The sequence below is a fragment of the Adiantum capillus-veneris genome, chromosome 4 (assembly GCF_014529385.1).
Source record: "Adiantum capillus-veneris isolate H3 chromosome 4, ASM1452938v2, whole genome shotgun sequence".
Taxonomy (NCBI): Eukaryota; Viridiplantae; Streptophyta; class Polypodiopsida; order Polypodiales; family Pteridaceae; genus Adiantum; species Adiantum capillus-veneris.
In genome coordinates this window covers 84222253-84244241 of record NC_140934.1, presented here as the reverse complement: position 1 = coordinate 84244241, position 21989 = coordinate 84222253, and the positions used below count along the sequence as shown (strand labels likewise).

The 21989-nt window shown below is 42.6% G+C and overlaps 2 protein-coding genes and 1 pseudogene across 2 annotated transcripts; all 3 read right to left on the bottom strand.

Annotated features, from left to right (window-relative positions):
* Nucleotides 1–15651: 15651 nt before the first annotated feature.
* Nucleotides 15652–16915, bottom strand: LOC147459519 (uncharacterized). Its single transcript, XM_086510777.1, has one exon. The coding sequence runs from the start codon at nt 16902–16904 to the stop codon at nt 16218–16220; it is 687 nt and encodes a 228-aa protein (XP_086366903.1). The 5' UTR covers nt 16905–16915; the 3' UTR covers nt 15652–16217.
* Nucleotides 16916–17205: 290 nt separating this feature from the next.
* Nucleotides 17206–19357, bottom strand: LOC147459518 (uncharacterized; annotated as a pseudogene).
* Nucleotides 19358–19391: 34 nt separating this feature from the next.
* Nucleotides 19392–19730, bottom strand: LOC147459517 (uncharacterized). Its single transcript, XM_086510778.1, has one exon. The coding sequence runs from the start codon at nt 19728–19730 to the stop codon at nt 19458–19460; it is 273 nt and encodes a 90-aa protein (XP_086366904.1). The 3' UTR covers nt 19392–19457.
* Between the last annotated feature and the right edge of the window lie 2259 nt (nt 19731–21989).

Sequence of the window (21989 nt, the reverse complement as noted above, 5' to 3'; positions counted from 1 at the left end):
TCTATGTGTTTTGCCATATGTTTTGATGCCATCATAATGCCAGAAGTCTCACTTGCCTATGTGCACTATGTGTGAGGTCCCTAAACCTCTTAATTTCGGGTGGTGCCCCCTTTGTTTTGTTCTTTGCTTGTTTGCATGAGGCATGGTTTGTGGAGTGTGCACGAGTACAGAGGCCACCTGATTGCACTGCTCTTTTTCCCGCTATCATATATCTTATCAATTTTTTTCCCCATCATAACATTCCACCATGTCTCTTCGCGACATAACCAATGGATTACCTGCGCCGTCATCTACTAGGTCAACTAATGTCAGTCTTCGTCTTCCGATCGAATTTTCTCCCACAAAAAAAAAGACGAGAAAGCATCTCAACCGGCATCCGTATGACGGTTTCGAGGAGAAACCAATGTTGACTTGTGGCTTGATGGAGGGTTGTATCCAAAAGGTCCGCTCGTGGGTTATCATCCGACATTCCGTACACTCCCAAGCTTAATCAAATATGTGGGAGAAGGAGAACGTGGTCTTCTTGGGTATTGTAAGAGATTGGACTCCAATCATGCAGGTGCGTCGGAATATTTCCGACAACAATGTCAAGTGTTACACATTCATTCCACAAATCTCCAACAACAACTACATTCCACACAGAGAAACAACTCAAATATCTTAAAGAGGAGATGAAAGCTACAGAAACAGAGGTAACTAAGTTACAGATTGCAGTGATGCACCTAAAAGCCACTCCATTTGGCATGCGTGAGCGTAAGAGAGAGTTCTCTTCCAATGAAAACTTAGCCTCTAATGGAGGGGCACGTAAGAAGCGGATCACGGCAACCAAGTTTTTTTTTTAATTCACAGTTTTCATAACTCTCAAATAATTTCCATCAATTTGTAACTCGGTTCACCTTTTGAAATAGGACATATATACAAGATGTGTGTGGAAGTTTTAGACAAGAGGACCGTTGCAATCTTCTCCTAGGATGCATCTCAAAGGAAGATATACTTTACATCATAGGTTGTGAAAAGGCCAAACACATGAAAGATGCCATCACAAAGGAGATCCTAAAAAAGATATCTAACCTTGTGTCTGAGGATGATGTCCAGAGAGCTTGTGATGAGGTTGGGATCAACACAAATGCATACCATGCACTTCATGCATTGATGAAAGATGCATTATGAGAGCAAGGCATCACCGAGAATTTGTTTCCTATTCCACATAGGGTCCGACTTTCAAAAAAAGCAAACAATGATCTCGTTCGGGAATCCCTTGGCGAATACAAATACATTGAAGGATCCATGATTTACTCTTCCACAAGTGCCAAGTCACGTGGTAATATAAAGGGAGGCAATACTATTCCTAATGGGGCAAAGTCTTTTGGTTATCATCAATTCAATAATATTTTTGTTGACTTGAAACGACTACAACGAGCTATGGTTAAATTTTATGCTTTGTCTCCACAAGGTAATACAAATTGTAATGTCATTTTTTGATTTAGTATAACAATTCAATTCCTGTGTTGTTTCAGTACTTGGAGAGAAGCTCATATTTATTCTTAAGCTAGATGAATGTCAAATTGTCAAAGGATAGAGATTGGAACGTATGAGTGTGACACTCATGAATGAGGCAATGTTTTTTGCAAAAGTCGATGCTATCGGTGATCATTCTCAGAAACCATCATTTAGTGTACAATCGAAAAAATAAATATGGTGGTTAGGAGCTTTTGAAGTTCCTAAAGAGACTCATGAGGTGTTGGCATGGGTCTTCTCTATGATCCCGTGGATCACAGAGGTTATTAAGGCACAACTAGAGGGAGAAAAGCTAGAAGTAGATGGAGTAGGTACATTTGATGTTGAGTGGCACTTAGGAGGTGATCTAAAAACAATCAAATGTATACTTGGGTGTAAACAAGGTGCTTCATCACTTCTTCCTTGTCCATATTGTGTACGAGGATACAAGGAGAGTACTCGTGGCTCCACGTCTTCAAAGAAAAGTGTCAAGGGAAGTCAGGCAACAGGGTCAATGGATGATGATGCAAGGGATTGGGTGTGCTTGGTGTTGAAGTGTCCTATCATGGAGGTCCCCAATCGGTCGACAAAAGATAAAACATGGCATCCCATTATCAATTTTCCACTTACAAATGTACACTTTTGCACTTTGCATGCCTTTATGTGTATATTTGATCGCTTTGTTAAAGCTTCACATAGAGTACGCTTTCACAATGAAACTACTTTCCAGATCCGTGGAAGCCATTGGAATAGTTGAAGCAATTTTAAATTCGATTGGATGTCATGGTGGCAATGTTTCTATCATCGGTGAGGTGGAAAATATGCATGAAGTGCCACAAAAAGTATCTATGAATGGTGTGAAAGCACGTAGGTTTTTCAAGAAACCAGAGATGCGAAAGGAGAGGGGTGATGAGGATGCTCCATGGGAGCTATGGAAAGTGCTTTCCAAGTGTACGACCGATCAAGATTCAAATCCCGTGTTTGTAAATCCGCGTAGGCAAGTGTGGCACCACTTGGAGTTAGTGCTTCAAATGTGGAAACCCCAAACCATGAGCGAGCAACAAAATTTGTTCAAAGATCACATTTCGAATTTCACTAAAGCATTTGTGCAAGCGTGGGGAGAGAGCAATATCACACACTACATGGTAAGTTACTTTGTTCGGTTCAAATTTTGAAACTATACATAAACATTCATTTGATCTAAGCTTTTTTTCTTGATGCAGCATATTTTGTATGTGCATGGAGCATTCTTTATGTCAAAATATGGTTCATTAGACATGTGGAGCACTCAAGGAATGGAAAAATCACATTATCGAGCCAAAGGTGTTTACTTTAAAAATACACGTCACGGTGGTGGAACTACGAGATCCAACTACATGAAGGAGATGTTTGATTGGTTCTTTCGTTGTTCTTTGGGGAGATGTCATGCCATAGAGCGAGCGCGAAAGTCAAGTCTTGCCAAGGAGGTTAGGAGACAATCTCGACTTACTGCTAAAGAGAAATTGAGAAACTCCACCGGACCCCTTAATCATGCTAGGTGGCGTGAAAATCACCATAGAGTGGGCAAACGTTGGTTACCCAACATGTAAAACAAATGATGCTATGCAATGTACTGTTTATGTTTGTAGATGTCTTTGTTGAGTTGCATATAATACTTCTCCATTTATCCATTTTTTGTTTTTTATATTTTGATGATATTAAGAGTTTTTTTAAGTGGCCTGGTAAATAGGGGGCTTTTAGAGAAGAGGGAGTCTCATTTTCAATCTTTCCCCTTCTTACACAATGGCACGCACAAAGCAACAGCAAGAAAAGATCAACCTTTTTTTGCTCACCCTCACTCATCCGTCCAAGGTGCTCAAAAACCACCTTGGATACACAAACAAGAGCTCCTAGAAGAGATGGAGAGGGAATGGTCAGGTGAAGAGCAACAAGATGGACAACCTTCTCACAAGAAGAAACGAGTAGTGACATCAGACACAGAAACCGAGATGGACAACGAAGCACAAAGCCCACCATGGAGCGGACAAGAGATCCCAAGCAATCATCGAGTCCCGACTGGGAAGACATTGCCACGTGGCTTCGGAGCTCTGTCGTCAGATCAGCCTAGACGTGATCATGGGTTACTAAATGAAGAGGATTTTGAGGCTATAGAAGACGAGCTAGTTGGAGCGGAGGGTGGAGTTAAAGAGCCAGTCGGAGCACAGGGTGGCCTTGAAGATGCGCAAGCTCCTCCTCGCAAGCCCTCTCGTAGAAAGAAAAAGTTTTTCAAGGTTCGTCCTCGCAAGGCCCATGTCCCAGATCCTACCATCCTTCAACAACGGGCTCCTGCTGGGAAGCGACGCATTCCAAAGGCCTTGCAAGAGATTCGTTCTATCAAAAAACTTTAGACCTTCTCATCTGCAAGGCACCATTCGCACGTTTGGTGAAAGAGATCATGCAAAGTTATCGAATGGCGTTTCAAGTTCAAGGTATCGCCGTAGAACCTCTGCAAGAAGTGGAAGAATATCATCTAATTTATCTTTTTGAAGACACTAACTTGTGTGCTATTCATGAAAAACGGGTGACAATAATGCCCAAGGATATAGCTCTTGCGCGTCGAATCAGAGGAGAGAGAGATTGAATTTGACTTTTATGCAATTTTGGCAATGTAAAGATATCTTTTTCAAATATAACGAGTCGTGGCTTTAGTGATTTCTTTTCCATCGTACTGAACATTTGTGTTTTAAGTGATATGAGTAAAACTAAGTAGAGAGAGAGAGAGAGAGAGAGAGAGAGAGAGAGAGAGAGAGAGAGAGAGAGAGAGAGAGAGAGAGAGAGAGATGTCGATAGAAGAGCTATCAACCAAGTGTGGTTGATTGAAAAAGCAAAAAAGCATAATATCATTGTATTCTTGTAAACCTAGGTTAAAAAAAGCTGTCTGGGGGCCTGCCGCCGCAGAGGCGTGCGAGAAGGAAAAAGTAACAGTTACTTTTTCCTTCTCGCGCGCCTCTACAGCAGCCCCCAGACAGCTTTTTTTTTACCTTCTCTAGGCTAGGTTTACAAGAATACAATGATATTATGCTTTTTTTGGTGTTATTTATATGGAAAAAAAAACTCTTGATTTTGGTTCAGAGAATTGCACAATCATATCACAAGATAGAACCAATCACCTACTGTCTATCGTACCATAAACTCAATACAGAAGATGTAAAGTACCAGTTAAAATCAAGTCCCATTCGAAATTTGAAATAGCAAAGTACAAAGATGTGATATATCTCATTACAAATTTGAAAGAGTTAATTACAAGATATATGCAGCTATTGAGTGCTTGAGCCATCTAAGATATGGCGAGCAATGTTTTCTCGGCGCTCTTGGCCAGGGAAGCTGTTTGTGCAGCACATCCCAAGAAATTTGTTCCACATTGCTTAGACCTACAGCTTGGCTTAAGGCCACGTTACAAAGCACACGACCCAAGGGGAAAATGAGGCAAACTCACCTCAGATCTTTCAGACTCCTCCGCAAGGAGAAACACAAAAGTCACCAAGCGACTTAGAAACTGGGTGCTGACCTTCTTCTTTTTCAAACGTGAATCTTCAATGTACTAACCTGCCTCACCCGCAATTACACAAAATCGCTGAAGCCGCTGGGTGAAAGGCCGATCGCCTTTGTGTATGTAGCGAAGCAAATCGCATGGAATCCACAATTCCCCTTGTCCGACAATTGGTACAGCATACTTGTCGATGTAGATTTCAAAAAATTCCAAGATAGGCTGCAAAGATTGGCTGTTTAGGTGAATAGTTGCATTCACATCAGGGAATTGGGTGAAGAAATTGTGTAGATTGTCACGATTTTGCTACTCGGTTGTTTGTAAAAATGCTTGGAAGCATCCAAGCCCAACGGAACGTGAGGCTTTTCCAAATTTTAATGATGCTCTCACATCAGCTACAATCTTGGCTTTTAAAGACATTACAGTGAATGCATCTGGCTTTGGCCACTCCATGCTATGCAAGGTTGTAGCCTCCAAAGGTTGTAGCTCTCCGTAGCCTTGATCATCTGTAGGTACAATGTACTTGTGGGTGTAGAAGAACACCCTTTGTCGTACAAGGTTTGATGAAGTTTTGTTGGAGAAGAGCATATCCCCAAGACTTGCATGCATGGTCGTAAATGTGCCTGAAAGGCACGAGAGCGGTTGCTCCTCCACAAGGCTAGAAGGGAAAACATCTACATAGAAACAAAACAGTCCATGAGATGTAAAAAGCCCATTTTTTGTTACCACCAAAACCATTGAAGTGCAAGGGACATACAATTACAAGGAAAATCCCTTGGGTTGGTGATCCCTCGTAGACGCATGTGTCCAAACATGAAGACATGTTGAACGATTGCCACTGTACCCTTGTCTCTTACTTGCTTGAAGCCTATTAGTCTTCCCTTCCAATGGAGATCAACGTTTGTTCTTTCATGAACACGATGGGGACCTATTGCGGAAGGTTGCATGTAGACCCACGCACCTTCTTGACAAACTGAGGTTCCCATTGCTGCTCCTCATTCTTCGAGTTGTGGAGAACCATACTTTGAATGATGGGTTTGGGGCGTCTATTTTGACCATTGTTTGCCATGGATGCTTAAGTGGAAGCTTGAAATTGCAATGGAGAGCTTGGGAAAGGAGGAGGGAGACAGAGTTTAGAGAGAGAGTGGGAGCTTAAAGTTGCAATGGAGAGCTTGAGGAAGGAGGAGGGAGACATAGTTTAGAGAGACAGTGGGAGCTTAAAGTTGCAATGGAGAGCTTGAGGAAGGAGGAGGGAGACATAGTTTAGAGAGAGAGTGGGAGCTTAAAGTTGCAATGGAGAGCTTGAAGAAGGAGAAAGGTGTAAGAGTTTAGAGAGAGAGTGGAAGCTTTGTGTTATGGAAAGGGGCTATGGAGGAAGGGAGTCTTGGGAAAAAGGTTCTAGAGTGAGAAAATGAATTTTTGATCATAGGGTAGGTTTGGATAGAATATTTTGAATTTAAGTTTTTTTTTTAATTTAAAATTTTAGGGTTTTTGCAAAAACGTATCTGTGGACCCACCACTTCCCCCCCCCCCTCCCTTTTTCCCCCTCCCTCTTTTACCCATCCACCTCCCTCTAGGATACAAAGCAATAAATGAGTGGAAAACCCTATTATTCTCTCTACTTTCTTAGGTTCTAAACTTATATACATTGCTCTCTTCCTATTGGCTGGGGCCTAATTAACCTTAATCCTATATGGCCCAAGGAGAGTCCACATTTTTCCTAATGTACATCACTTGCTCGTCCAAGGTTCTGTGTAACTAGTGGTGAGGATACATCCTCAAACCATACTCTACAATATTCAATGTCTTTCACTGGCTTTTTATGCATCTTAGACTCGTTGAATATCACCTGTGAGTTATGTATAACCTTCTTAGATTTCGAGTGCCAAATTAAGACGATAACCCATCTCTTCGTCTACACCATATCCAATGAAGATGCACTTCTGTGATTTGGGGTCCAGCTTTTGTCTAAGCGTCTTTGCCACATTTGAGAATACCTCACACCCAAATACACATAATTTGTCACAACTAGGCTCTTTGCTCGTACACATCTCCTACGGAACCTTGTACTTTAGTGGTGTACTAGGTGACCGATTGATCAAGTAAGCAGCCATCTCGTAATAGCTTCTCCCCAAAATTCTTGAGGTAAGTTGGCTGTAGAAAACATAGAAGTAACCCGTTCTTGAATGGTTCTATTCATTCTCTCAGCCACACCATTTTGGGTGCGTGTGTAAGGAATGGTAAACTGCCTTCTAATGCCTCTGTTGCTGCAAAGGTCCTTGAACTCAAAGGACATAAACTCGCCTCCATTGTGAATGCGCAAAGCTTTAAGCTTTCTACTTGATTGGTTCTCTACCAATGCTAAGAACTTTTGGAAGACACTAAAGACGTTGCTCTTATGATTTAAGAGATAAACCCAAACCTTTCTAGTAAAGTCTTCTATGAATGTTAAGAAGTATGACGCTCCCCCTAGAGACTTGACTGGCATAGGTCCACACAAGTCGCTATGTATGAGATCTAGAGGACTCCCTAACTCTTTGTACAAAGGTTTTGATGTCAACCTAGTCTATTTGCCATAGATACAATTCTCACATAAAGAAAAGTTAGAGTAATATAACACAAGGATATAACCAGAACCTAACCAGAACCCTGCAAGACTTTCATTACCTTTTGACTCATATGTCCTAGTCGGCTATGCCACAACTTTGTAAACGACAACTCTGTTACATAAATAGAATTATCTTTGACAAAAGAGACGTAAAGTGAGTACAATGAGCTAGAAGTCTGGCCTTTAATCATGAAAATATTTCCCTTCTTGATGATCCAAGAACCATGAGCAAATATGGTAGTGTAGCCCAAATCATCCAGCTGTCCAACTGACATCAAACTCTTTGTCAATTTGGGTACATGCTCACATTATGTAGCATAAACTCAGTGCCATTACGCATAGAAAACTTAATGCTACCCACACCGCAAATTTCAAGCTTATAAGAATTTCCTAGGTTCACTGTGCCATGCATGGCAGTGTACGTAAAAAACCACTCCTTGTGAGGAGTTACATGAAAGCTAGCACCTGAGTCCACAATCCAATTTTGTGCATAACACTCATCATGAGCTAACAATGCAACAGGACTCAAATCCAATGTGAAATTCAACACATCATTTGACACTTCAAAAACTTTTTTAATGGTTGGAGTCTCAACCACATTAAGCTCTTCAATCTTCATGCAGCTTTTAGGTTTGTTAGACTTTGCTTTCTCTTTGACCTTATCACACTGCATTGTGCGACAATCCTTCTTCAAATGTCCCTTTTTATGGAAACAGTAACACTCTACATTGCACATGTCTTTGCCGCGACTCTTGCTACAACCTTGCCTGCGATCTTGTGAACGACCACGGCTACGACCACGTTGCCTTCAAAATTCCGTTTTGTCATGATTTTCACTAGCCACATATGCATCACTATGCCCACTTGCATCAAGAGATTGGCGTTGAATCTCCTCATTAGCAATGCACCAGCAACACTACTGAAATCTAGCTTGTCATTGGGTGAAAAATTACTTATGGTTGTGTTGAAAGTATCCCATGACGATGGTAGCAAACATAAAAAGAAAATGGCCTTCATTTCATCTTAGAAATTGAGACTTTTTGAAGTAAGTTGTAAAAACACGTTGAACTCATTCAAATGAGAACTAACATTACTGACTTCTTTCATGTTAATGCGCATCAATTTCTTCATCAAGAAAACCTTGTTCGAGGCATTGTTTCCATCCCAAGCCTGACGTAGAGCATCCCACAAATATTTGGCGTTGGTCTTATCCATCAGGTTAAAGTAAATGTCTTCACCAAGGTGCAGGTGAATGGTCACCATAGCATGCTCATTCAAATCATCCCACTCATCATTGGTGTAGACATTTTCTCTTTTTTCACGCAAGGGTGTGATCAAGCCTTTGTTGATCAAAACATCTTGCATATGCTGCCACCAAATGACAAAGTTTGAGCCATTAAACTTTTTGATGTAGTATTCTTCTCTTTCGGAAGCACTACTCGTGATCATGATTAAGAGAATGTAGCCAAAAACAACGAATTTCCTCGGACAATTTCAGCAGTTTTCCCTAGAATAGGAGCGAAAACTCAAACCAAAATGTAGTATGTGGTTTGGCTGGTTATAGAAAGTTACTGTTTGCTTACTCTTGGGTTGTTGTTTTTGGGATGAATTTTCTATCCACTTGATTAGCATGTCGTTAGCTCATTGACATGGTTGTGTTCTTCTTGGTTGAGTTGTTTCCTCATGTATAGGAGCCACATATGAGGATGCTTGTTGCAGTTGCGTTTCCACCGAGGATTTTGGAATCCACTTTTGATGCACTTTATTTTGTAGCAATGACATTGTTCCGTGGGTCTTTGATCTGGACAATCAGAAGACCGTGAATTAGTTAAAGTATTGTTCACGTCACTTGTTGGGTTGTCTAGATTTCCATTGTTGGCATCTTCTTGAAGCTCGAATACTCTAAGGAGTCATAAAACTTGTCTTCTTCTTCATCTTCTTTTTCTCAGATTACACTCAATGCAAAATAAGGAACGACATCATAGCCATCTTTATCACAAAACTTTGTTGCTGGATCGTCTTGAATAGCGCACACATTGAGAGTAGCCAAGATGTGTTCCCATTCAAGTGGCTCTAAAGCTTCCTCAACAAAGGTGTCTGGGATAATCCTTATCTTCAATTGCCCTTTGTGAAATACAGTCCTCTCTTTAAACTTCCGCATTGCAAAGCTCCACACAACCACAATTCTTTAGGCCTACCCAACCATGTTGGAAGTTTTAATCCTGCAATAGTAGCAAAATCAAACTCCTCCATAGGTGTTCTCGTCACATCCCTGTAACTATGTTCCTTTAAGTTTATCCTTGTCATGGTTTCCATATGTCTTTAACCCCAATCTTGGACCATTTTCAGTTGCCTCATGAATGGTCTTCCTAGAATGATATCATAGTTGTTCTTCTTACCAAAGTCAACAATAGCAAAGGTTTTCTCATATTCAATGCCACAAAAAGTAACGACTACTTTTTTTAGTAGTCCTAGGGGCCTTTCTATGTGTCTATCTGCAAGCTGCACTTTCAACCTAGTAGCCCTCATTGCTGGTTTTTCCCATTTCTTCCAAATATCTTTTGTTGCGATGGAAACGCCATCCGCTGTCAAGGATAGCCATGGTTTTTACAGCTTGTAGTTCCACAGGAAGAGTGGTGTTCCCATCTTCTCCCTCATAGTACTCTCCAACCTTGTTTAATGGCATTGGTCTAGTATTTAGCAAAGGAATTTCTAGCTCTTTGATCCCCTTCCTCAATTTGAGTCATTGGTTTTTTAACACCAGATTTCTCTAGGCCTTTTCCCATAGTAGCCCACATGTTTGAACTTATTCTATTTCTTTACAACTGTCAGGTATAGCTACGTAAAATCCCTCGAAAGAGTTATCCGTGGTATTCAACACTATCCTTGGCTCTAATGCGGGGGTCCTTGAGCTTGGGTCCATGGTCACTGAAATCTGGCTCTTTTTAATGGTGCAGGTTAGATAGGGATGACCTCCTTAGGTTTTCCAACTGGTGGTTCTAGTAAAGCTTGGGCTGTTTGAATCATTTTTTGGAATATTTCAAGCCTATCCTTTTCTATTTCTGCATATGAATATGTCATCAATATCTGTTCTTGGGTTTGGTTGTTTTTTATTCGTGTTTCATAGACTTTTAGGAGGGCATTTAATGGATCATTAACCTTCTTGACCAATATTGATCCTCCCAAACTAGCACTTCTCGGTTTCTCATTTGTGGATGGTTCTTTTGAAGGTTGAGACATGTGCATAAGAGAAGGTGCAACCATTTGCTCATGTTGTCTTATCTTCCCTTTAGCTTGGGTAAGCTCTTCAGCTAGGGATTTTTGCTCTTGTTCCTTACGTGCTTTCATCCTAATCTTTCTAGCTTTCTAACTGTTTTGTTTGCTCTTCATTTTTTGACCAAGTGCATCGGTCTTTGGCTCACACATCTCTAGACTCGTGTCAGTTTCTATTTTCTCTGTCTCTAGGTTCTCAGCAGCTTCCTTTTGAGCTTGCGCTCTCGTAAATACCTAAACTGGTACTATTTTTTTATTTTTTGAGCTTCTGGGTAGCTGAATGATTCTTGAGACATTCCTTGTGATCTTTTTGACTCGGTTTGGATTTTTGGACAGTTGGGGATCAAGTGAATGATGTCACAGCCAAGACAATAGGCATTTACTTGTGTGATCTCCGTCTGAGGAAATTGTTTGACCAAGTGCTTATCATGGCTTTTGTGACAATCTATCTTTTGGATGGCTGTAAGTAGGCTTTGACCCAGCTAAGCCGCTATTTACAATGAATTGCAATGTCCTTTCTTCCATCTCGTACCTTCTTTCTTCAGGTCAAAACATAGGAGGTGGAGGTTGTACCGATCTCACCATTCCATGTGTTTCTCTCATCTTCTGACACTTCGATGGGCAGCACCTGCTTTGGTTTTTATAATTTATTGGATTTGGTACTAGTACTTGTTTGTTAGATGCTTCCATCATTGGCATGTACCTCATGTCTATATTCTAGCACCTAGTAGCAAAGGTTATTGTCCTAAGATAAGCTGCGGACTTGAAACTCTTACTGGTCCTGGCGCATTCCTTATAGCGTTTCTAGGTGGAGGAGGTGCTACTGGATTAGGTTGTACATACCTCTCCCTACCATATTCCATGCAATAGTAACACTCTTCTCTCATATGGTTTGTCCATTTTCTCTCAATTTTGCACCACTTAAGCTCCCTCGAATCAGAATTCACAAGAGGAGCTAACCTCTTGACCATTTCATTGATAAACTTTTCTTGATGGATAGGTGCCACCGGTTCTGCAATGGACTCACTTATTTGTGAATCACTACGTTGAGAGAATGTGTCTTCCTCTTGAGTATTACAATAATTTTCTTTATATTTCTCACAATTATCCACCAGATAAATAGATTCTTTTATCAATTTGTTTAACATCAGGCTCCTTATCATATGTAGATCCTTGTGAAGATCCGCATGTCTCATTCCCTAGATAAAGATCATCATTAACCGTGCTTACATAGGGAGTTTCGCTCTTGGACATAACTTGATGTATCTCTTGAGCCGTAATGCTGCTTTGCGCACTAATTCACTCTCTTTTTGCTTGAATCTATGGATTTGCAAGACCGTATTGTGAGGTATGCCTTTCTGCAAGAATTCTTCGATGAATTCCTCAAACAGCTCTTCTATAGTCTCAAAATCACCTCTTTCTACTGAGTCAAACTATGTAGCCGTGTCATCTTCTAGAGTCAATCCAATCCCGCAAACTGTGTTGCAAAATCCAAAACTTACTCTACTCTAATGACTCTTTTGAAAGCCGCTACGTGATCTCTCGGATCTTTATCTCTAGAGTATTTCTTGTTTACCCATTTTTGGATTTGGGATGGTCTAACTCGCTGATTGTGTACAACTCTAACCATAGACTCTCCCAATCCTTTTCTTGCTTCAGGTCTTCTACTATACCTAGGTTCTTCTTCAAAGGGATTATTTGTTATATTGGAGATTGGTCCTTGAGAAGGCATGTCTTCCATCTCTATGATCATATCCAGGTGGTTCCCCTTTTGGAATTCTCGTAGAAATTCTCGTGTTTGGTGGAGGTATCTGTGGTCCTTCATTGACCAAAGATCCACCTATGTCTAAAGCAATCCATGGATTTATGATTTCTACAACTCTGTATTCTCGTCCATACTTGTCAACAACTATAGACTTCCATTGATAGTCGACTCCATATATATAGAAATATAAGAGCTTGTAATCTGTCAGCTCTTCTGGGTAGGGCTCTAAGCACCTGGATACGTTGACCTCATTATCGCCAACTTAATACAATCTTTGAATCTCATGACATGTTATCCAAACTCTCAACAAAATTGGTTTTTATCAATTACAAGTTTGAAAGATCCATTATGGGCGGATGCTCGTCTATCGCTAGGATCCTGAAGCTTGTATAAGCTGATTTTGACTTTAAAGAGGACATGATGTCTGGGCTTAACTACTCTAGCTTGAGTTAAGAAGGCTTATTCCAAAGTGTTCAAGTTCTTTGGTTAGAAAAAGTCAAAAATATGTCCAAAACCGCGACGATTTTCTCACAATTTTCTCAAATTGTCAGTTTTAGACACCCCTAACTTTCGGATGAACTTGAGGCCTTAAACGTTGATAGACCGCTTTTGGCGTGTACAAAGTAACGTTTATATGCATGGTCATATGTACAAAAATATGTCAATATATGCATTTGGAAAGTGGTTTCAAGTTTGAAAAAGATGCAACGTGTACACATTGTGAATAGGCAGGTTCGTGTGCTAGCAGTCGGACACATGTACATGCTCGGATAGGGTACCGGGGCCTTGGATATGGTTCTAGGTGGCTCATTTTGGCTCTAGAGAATGTGTTTGAGCTTTCTAGAATGTAAATAATGCAAGTGATAAGTATGGGTACTCTCATCCCGCTCGAGAAGTTTGAGACATGCAATAATTGTCTATTTACGGTGCCTCATGTGCGGTGATGCGTGCACCACCCTAGAAGTGGTCAGAAAAAGAATTTGGGGATGTGAAAAAATTCTTTGGGTATCAAGGATCAAGCCTACAGAATTTTGGAGTTCGTTTTGGTTTTTCCCACGAAAAACGCCCGCCGGGGGTCAAAACTGGGTAAAAAAAGATCAAAACATGACCAAAAATGGTGTGAAAAGGCTTCAATTTGACACATCAATGACGCTGCTGTGAGTATTGGATCTGAAGGAGCATTTTGGAAGCCAAGTATTGGCACTTTCACCTCTCTGTGTGGGGAAGGAAGCAATGTTCATACAGGTGGTCTAGTGCAGTCCCGTAGCGTTCGCGTTGACAGAAGAAAGCCGGAGCGGGGCACCTCTCTAGCAATGCTTCTCTACCAGTTTGAATTTCCAACAAATACGACCAAAACACTACTTATCTCAAATTGCAAGACCGCCTCAAAATCGTCGGCTCAAGCTCTTGGCCATGGGGGCTTACAAGCACACACCGACTAGGAAAAAAAACTATCTCATAGCATGAAACTACAACACTCGCCAACCAGGTTGAGAGGAAAACAAACCAAGTGCATACTAAGATCCTTCCTCTTTGATCTTATCGTGTCCTGCAAAATCACATTTGCAAAGCTTCTTACATGCAACTCAGCTGTCAGCATGCATTGAGCTTTTCAACCCCTTAAGATCAGCATCCTCCAAAATTGAGCTTGGGATCTCCTCTGTGATCAGAGCCCTTCAACATGGACGATGTCCTGCACCGAAAGGTCTTCATCATCTCAAACGTCCTCCCTCAAGTTTAACACTGACTAGAGTCATGAGCCCTCTTTGTCGAGCCTTACCACAGCCCCTCAGCTCACAAAACTGTCCCCCTTGAGTTTGCTTGCCCACTTGCCCCAAAGCTGGTCGCTTCCACTCTGCTCACAACTCTCCTGTAGTTATCAAAAATGTTTTTTATTTATCTGCTCTTGCACACAAAGGGGAGGCTCGCTCCACCCTTCTCACCATTGCACAACACACCACTGCTGCCTTGTCGATTTCGCAACTCCTCTCTACCATCTGGACCCGCCAGCACGGGGAGGCACTCAGAGGAGAAAAACCGCAGGCCAGCTACATCACCGCCCTCGGCCACCATCTTCTTCTTTTCCTGGTGCGCCTCCCATTTCCAACATGCTCCCCTGTCTCTGGCTTCTCCTCCTGCTTGACCTGGCCACCCTCAGCGCCCTCCCGCTCAACTGTGCTAGTTACGCCACCTCAGTGCCCCCATACCGCCTTCTATATCTGGCAACGACTTTTGAACTGTTTTTTACATCTTCAGTTAGTCCTTCTTACCTCTTCAATCGGTTGATCTCCCAATGATTGACTCCCATGATAAATCAATTGACCATGTTTCCCACATGTACGTGTTAACACAACTGTGATAGCTGCCAGCATGTATCACATTAATATGCAGACCAGGCGACGAGCAAGACCAGGCGACGAGCAAGAAACGTTTAACTCTACATCTTGGGCTAGCACACTCAGTAAGCCACCAATGCACTGAGAAAAAGCATCCTGGACTCTTCCTTCAGCCTGGATGAACGAGAATGTACCCCCCGAGACCTCACCTATGACATGCATGATAGAAGCATCATGATTAGATCCAAAGCCACAAGCCCGAAATGCTCCCACTGGTATCAAGCACGACAACGAGATTGATAGGGGCATGGGGTTGAGGCCTTCCAGGACAAAAAGAGGGAGCATGCATACCACGACCACAAAGCATACCAACTGTCTGACCCAAAAACCCTTACCACCGCATCTGCCCTCATTGACCAAGTCAAGACCACCAACTGCAAGCACACGTAGCTCATGAGACAATTTGACAAACATTCCAACGCTAGAGATTGGCTTTTTGCCCATTCCAAAAAACACCTGACATAGCTTGCCAACCCCCCTAGTCTGCTAGAGCATTCATGCTCAGCAGCAAAAACTCCCAATGCACTACAAATGAAATTCTCTTTCTTCAACAGGCCATTCTTGATAATAGGCTCATGCATTTATCTGCCTTTCTCTACATCTCTTATGTTATAACAGGCTTTAAAGATGCAAGGAAAAGTGGCTGCATTAAGAGTAACACCTACTGCTTAATGCGTTCGAAGCAGTTGAGTGCTTCCTTGGCATGGCCATGCTCAGAATACCCTATGATGAGAACACTTCAAGACACTACATTCTTAACAGAAAGCTTGTCAAACACCTCTTGTGCCTTCACAAGTAAACCGCATTTGGTAGACATGGCTACCAAAACACTACTTAGCATGGTATCAGCACCCAGTAGCCCTATGTGATCAATTTCAGTATGAGTTTCTACACCCTTTTCAGTCGCTCCTATAGTGCCACACGATTTCCGGATTCAAACCAAAGTCACTGCATCAGGTAAAATCTGCTCACCTTTCATGTGTTCAAAGCTCCTCAGTGCTTACTGGCAAACCATGCTCGCCCACTGTTATGTACTCAATGAGGAAGCTTCACCAAGACCATGTTCGAACAGGCCAGCCTCTCATGCTACTATCCGCCTTACTAGATGCAGCCAGCATTCGCAAGAAACTCTTTCCATTGTCTTTCAGACTGTCATCCGCAATAGAAAAATACAGCTTCCTGCCACTCACGTTCCATTTCTTCTTTAACAATGATGGATGTGGCACTTACCTCTCCTTCCGAGGCAGTAAGTTCAGCTTTCACACTTCCATGCCTGATTATTAAATCTGAACCTACCCCTTGCAAAACAAGCTTCAATTCAGCTACAGCTGCCACTAACTCCTCAAGCATCTCAAGTGACCAACCACAAAGCAGGTATCGATCGAAGATGTAAACTGGAAGGAGGGCCTCGTAGGCTGCAGCTAAGGAGAGGCCTACATGGTCATCAAGCCGTAGGTCCTTCTTAAACCACAAAATAGAAACTTCCTTATTCTCTGATAGAGCTTCAATTGACGCATCAGCCAACACTGCCAAGACTCTGTAGCACTGCCTTCTTGTCTTTTGCCTACCCCTGCCAATGTGAGAGCAGAGATTCATTCTTCCCTGTAAACTAGCCACGGAGGGTACCCATTTATATCCAAAATGAAACCCTTGCTCAGAGTGTTCAACGCTCACATCATAGTGAAAACCCTCCTGTACGATCCCCAAAACTATGGAGGAAGTCTTCTTGTAGCTCTGATGATGAAGTGGGATTTCCATCTTGCGCAGGTCATGCTGTACATATGCAGACATCAAAATAGACCATGAAAATGCATCCCATTCTTCAACTCTGCTGAACATGTTCTTCACATCATGAAGGCCTAGCCCTTGCCCAATGTAGCTTCTAATAAGAACTGTCCAGGATATGTAATTCCAAAGAGGAAGCACATGAAAAGTCCTCTCTGCCTTAACAAGAGCCCCACACTATAGAAGGCAACAAAAGCTGCTAAAAATATAATGTGCAGTGGTTCTGACCCATCTCCATTAAGCTGCAGAGAAATAGCTGTACCTATTCATGCAAGGCAATCACTGGTCAATGAAAAAACTCAACTCAAACACCTCAATAAAAACTTTGTACACTGTACTAACAAATTATTCAGTATCATGGACCTCCTGGATCAAAATGGAAGCTCAAAGCCTCTCGAAACAAATGCAGATTGCCACCAGGATCCCACAAAGTGTAACAAAACTTACCAATCAGCAAGACACAATTTCCCATTATATAGATCGAACACTTTACATCAAAACCAAGTAGAGGGACAACATCGTTCAAACTTCCATCAAATACATCGAAAGTAACCGAAGCTGTCCAGCTACCATGCATGGCATCGGCATGCTTCTCCATATTAGCATTCTCATTAGAAAGAGGCCGACATTCCCGCATAACGGAAATCCGCTTTTGAGCTTTCTCCACATTAACAAGCAGTGCTTCATCCATGAAAACATCTGGCTCATCAAATCCCCAGTCATCCAGATCATCATCATCAGCTACACAAGTCCCATAATCATCTCTTTGGCTGCATGCCACCCTTTGATCACAATCAAGAGAATCACCTGTAGGCAACTCAGTTCCACAAACATGATCACTACCTAAATCAGGATCCCAAATGGGCCCACATACCCACAAGTCATCTGGATACCAAGACAACGCATCAGATGGAGGAAAGAAGACATCATGATAGTACAACCAAAATCATCCAAAGGTAAATAACTCCAGTACACAGAGCTCGACAAGCCCTCATCTTTACAATCAGCCAAACATGGATCCAAACTAACCACATCATTGCCCTCATTGTCATACATGCACGCAAGGCTTTCCTCTTTCATGCTAATGGTTGCACATGACTCCTCATGAAGGTTTACATCATCAAAAGACAAAACCTCATCATAAGCATGTGACTCAACCTCGTCAGCACTACTAAAATCATCATAAGGAACAGAAGAGCTCTCATTTGTAGCCCACAAAGAAGCACAAGACTGATCTACATGCTTAAAGCATATGTTCTACTTCAAGACGTCAACAATGCTCTCTACACCCAATAAATCCGTTCAAGCAACCTCAATGCCCAAGAGTCCTAGAAGAGTGCCAATGAATAAGAATTTCTCTTGCTTTGCATCTAAAACCACATCCTCAAGAAGCTCAAGTTGCTGCTTTAGAGCACAAAAACTCATGAAATGCATGTCCAACTCTGATAGGCAATTTAATTGCAACCCTTACATGGCATCATTCATCCGAAACAAAGCATCACTGAGCTTAACCATGTTTACACTTCGCTATCTGACTCACCAAAACTGAAGGTACTTGAGTCCAATGTCCTTAGTGGGAAGGCACCAAAAACATGACAGAAGAAAGCCGGAGCGGCGCACCTCTATAGCAATGCTTCTCTGCCAGTTTGAATTTCCAACAAATACGACCAAAACACTACTTATCTCAACTTGCAAGACCGCCTCAAAATCGTCGGCTCAAGCTCTTGGCCATGGGGGCTTACAAGCACACACCGACTAGGAAAAAAAGCAATCTCACAGCATGAAACTACAATACTCGCCAACCAGGTTGAGAGGAAAACAAACCAAGTGCATACTAAGATCCTTCCTCTTTGATCTTATCGTGTCCTGCAACATCACATTTGCAAAGCTTCTTACATGCAACTCAGCTGTCAGCATGCATTGAGCTTTCAACCACTTAAGATCAACATCCTCCAAAATTGAGCTTGGGATCTCCTCTGTGATCAGAGCCCTTCAACATGGACGATGTCCTGCACCGAAAGGTCGCCATTATCTCTGACGTTCTCCCTCAAGTTTAACACTGACTAGAGTCATGAGCCCTCTTCGTCGAGCCTTACCACAGCCCCTCAGATCACAAAACTGTCCCCCTTGAGTCTGCTTGCCCACTTGCCCCAAAGCTGGTCGCTTCCACTCTGCTCACAACTCTCCTGTAGTTATCAAAAATGTTTTTTATTTATCTGCTCTTGCACACAAAGGGGAGGCTCGCTCCACCCTTCTCACCATTGCACAACACACCACTGCTGCCCTGTCAATTTCGCAACCCCTCTCTACCATCTGGACCCGCAGGAGGCCAGCTACATCACCGCCCTCGGCCACCATCTTCTTCTTTTCCTGGTGCGCCTCCCATTTCCAACATGCTCCCCTGTCTCTGGCTTTTCCTCCTGCTTGACCTGGCCACCCGCTCTCAGACAGTGCCCTCCCGCTCAACTGTGCTAGTTACGCCACCTCAGTGCCCCCATACCGCCTTCTATATCTGGCAACGACTTTTGAACTGTTTTTTACATCCTCAGTTAGTCCTTCTTACCTCTTCAATCGGTTGATCTCCCAATGATTGACTCCCATGATAAATCAGTTGACAATGTTGTCCACGTGTACAACACAACTGTGATAGCTGCCAGCATGTATCACATTAATATGCAGACCAGGCGACGAGCAAGAAACGTTTAACTCTACATCTTGGGCTAGCACACTCAGTAAGCCACCAATGCACTGAGCAAAAGCATCCTGGACTCTTCCGTCAGCCTGGATGAACGAGAATGTACCCCCTGAGACCTCACCTATGACATGCATGATAGAAGCATCATGATTAGATCCAAAGCCAAAAGCCCGAAATGCTCCCATTGGTATCAAGCACAACAACGAGATGGATAAGGGCATGGGATTGAGGCCTTCCAGGACAAAAAGAGGGAGCATGCATACCACGACCACAAAGCATACCAACTGTTTGACCCAAAAACCCTTACCACCGCATCTGCCCTCATTGACCAAGTTGAGACCACCAACTGCAAGCACACATAACTCATGAGACAATTTAACAAACATTCCAGCGCTAGAGATTGGTTTTTTGCCCATTCCAAAAAACACCTGACAGCGTCCTGTTTTCAAGTGTGTGGAGGAGTGAATGAGAGCTTTCTCTCTTCAATTTTTCACTTGGGAGAGTCTATGGAAGTTATGAGGTTTCCATGGATGTGTTTGTGCGAGGAATTGAGGGAAGAAGGTGCGGCTTTCTACAAGACTATGTGACCCTGTATCGGTGCCATTAGGGTTAGGGCTACTCCAAAGAGTCCAACAGAGTGGAGTTTGGTGAAGGCTTTGCTATGGTTTGAGAATGTCCTTTTGTGGCTGGAGGTTTTGACTTTGTGATGGTTTTTCTTGTATATTTTGGTCACCATCAAGTGTGATTTCAAGTGTTGATCAACTCGACTCACCTTGTAGTGTCTGCGGGCAGCCAAGGGCTTGTAGGTCGAGGCGTTTGGAGTTTGAATCAAGTTTGTGGGTACTTTTTTTATTGAGTTCTTGACTGGTGGTGTGTGTGGGTTTGAATTTAAGCAAATTCCTTGTGGTGAGTTGAGTTGTCTGGGTGTGTGAGTGTGCGCACGACATCTTTTGCTCCATCATCTTTTGGCGATCCCGCTGGGGAGCGGAAATTTACCAGCACCCAGGTGAAGCGGTTTTGATGTGAAGTTCGAGCTTCATTGAAGAAAAGTGGTGGTTTGGTTGAGGTTGAAGACTTCAACTTTTGTGGAGTTACTCATGCAAGGGAGAAGGGACTCTGAAGAGATGGCTTATAGTCGGCCAGTGTTCACAAGGAAGGAGGATGTGAAGGACTAGAATGCAGACTTTGAGTGGCATACGCTTGGTATGCACATTGTGAATGACAAAGCAAAGCTTCACGTATTTCCTCTTCGCTCAAAGGAGAATCTTGGGAGTGGCTTGAAGGTTTAGAGAAAGACAAAAAGCAAACATGGGAGGAGATGAAGCTCGCAATTTTTGTCATGTTTGGAAAGAAACTAACTGCAATAGAAGCAACGACAAAATTGAGAGGTTTGCAGCAAGATGTTCATGCTAACTTTAAAGAGTTCTTGCAACAGTTCTACGGACTTTGGATTCAATTAGAAGCGGCATCCCAAGTACCTCTAGGGGATTTCTTTAAAGTGCGTCAGTTTATGGATTGTCTCCATCCAAGTGTAAGGGAGAAGGTCGATCAAGATGAGCCTGCTACATTTGAAAGAGCCGTGGAAATTGCCGAGGCCAAGAGCAAGAAGATCAAGAGAAAGTGGGAGTAAGGCATGACACACGCTGAGCCAGTTGTGGTGCAACCAATGGTCCCTGTGGCAATGGATGATAGAGTGGAGCAAGTGGTTCAAGGTCCAGATCCTGTTACGGCCCGGGTTTTGCATGATCTTTCTGGTCAATGCAAGAATTAAGAATTAACATAATGAATAGGAACCAAAGAGAAGAGCAGCCAGCCTGGAGAGGTAGGGGACGAAGGCTACAAGGTAGATGCTACAATTGTGATGAAGATGGTCACTATGCCCCTGATTATCCTGAACCATCAAGAGAGAGAGGAGGGATATACCCCTTATATGGACGTGGTCGAGGGAGAATAGAAGAAAATCATCAAGAGCGGGCACTAGAAGCACCACCGTCGCAACAACAACCACAACTGTTTCCTGGAAATGGAGAAGGTAGAGCTATTAACATCATTATCCTTGAGCATCAAGATGTGGATGTTTTGACCAATAAGAGAGCTAGGCATGGTAGGGAGAAAGAGACAGAAGAAGAGAGGGAAACAAGATCAAGGAAAGGAAAGTCTAAGGTAGAAGACAAACCAGAAAGTAGCAAGAGGTGGCGAAGAAGGAAAATTGGTCCAAAGGACTACCTCCTTAGCCAAGGTGTTGAAGACTATGATATTGTCGACGACATACGAAATCAAAAGGCAAATATATCTTTTGGTCAGTTGGTGGATTTGAACGCTAAATTGAGGAGGCAATAGACCAAGTGTGTGAGTATGTGGCTTCCTTCCAAGAAGGAAAAGCATCAAAGCATGGTGTCATCCTTGAGGGTTGGTCACCCAGTGGATATGGTGCCAATAGTTGA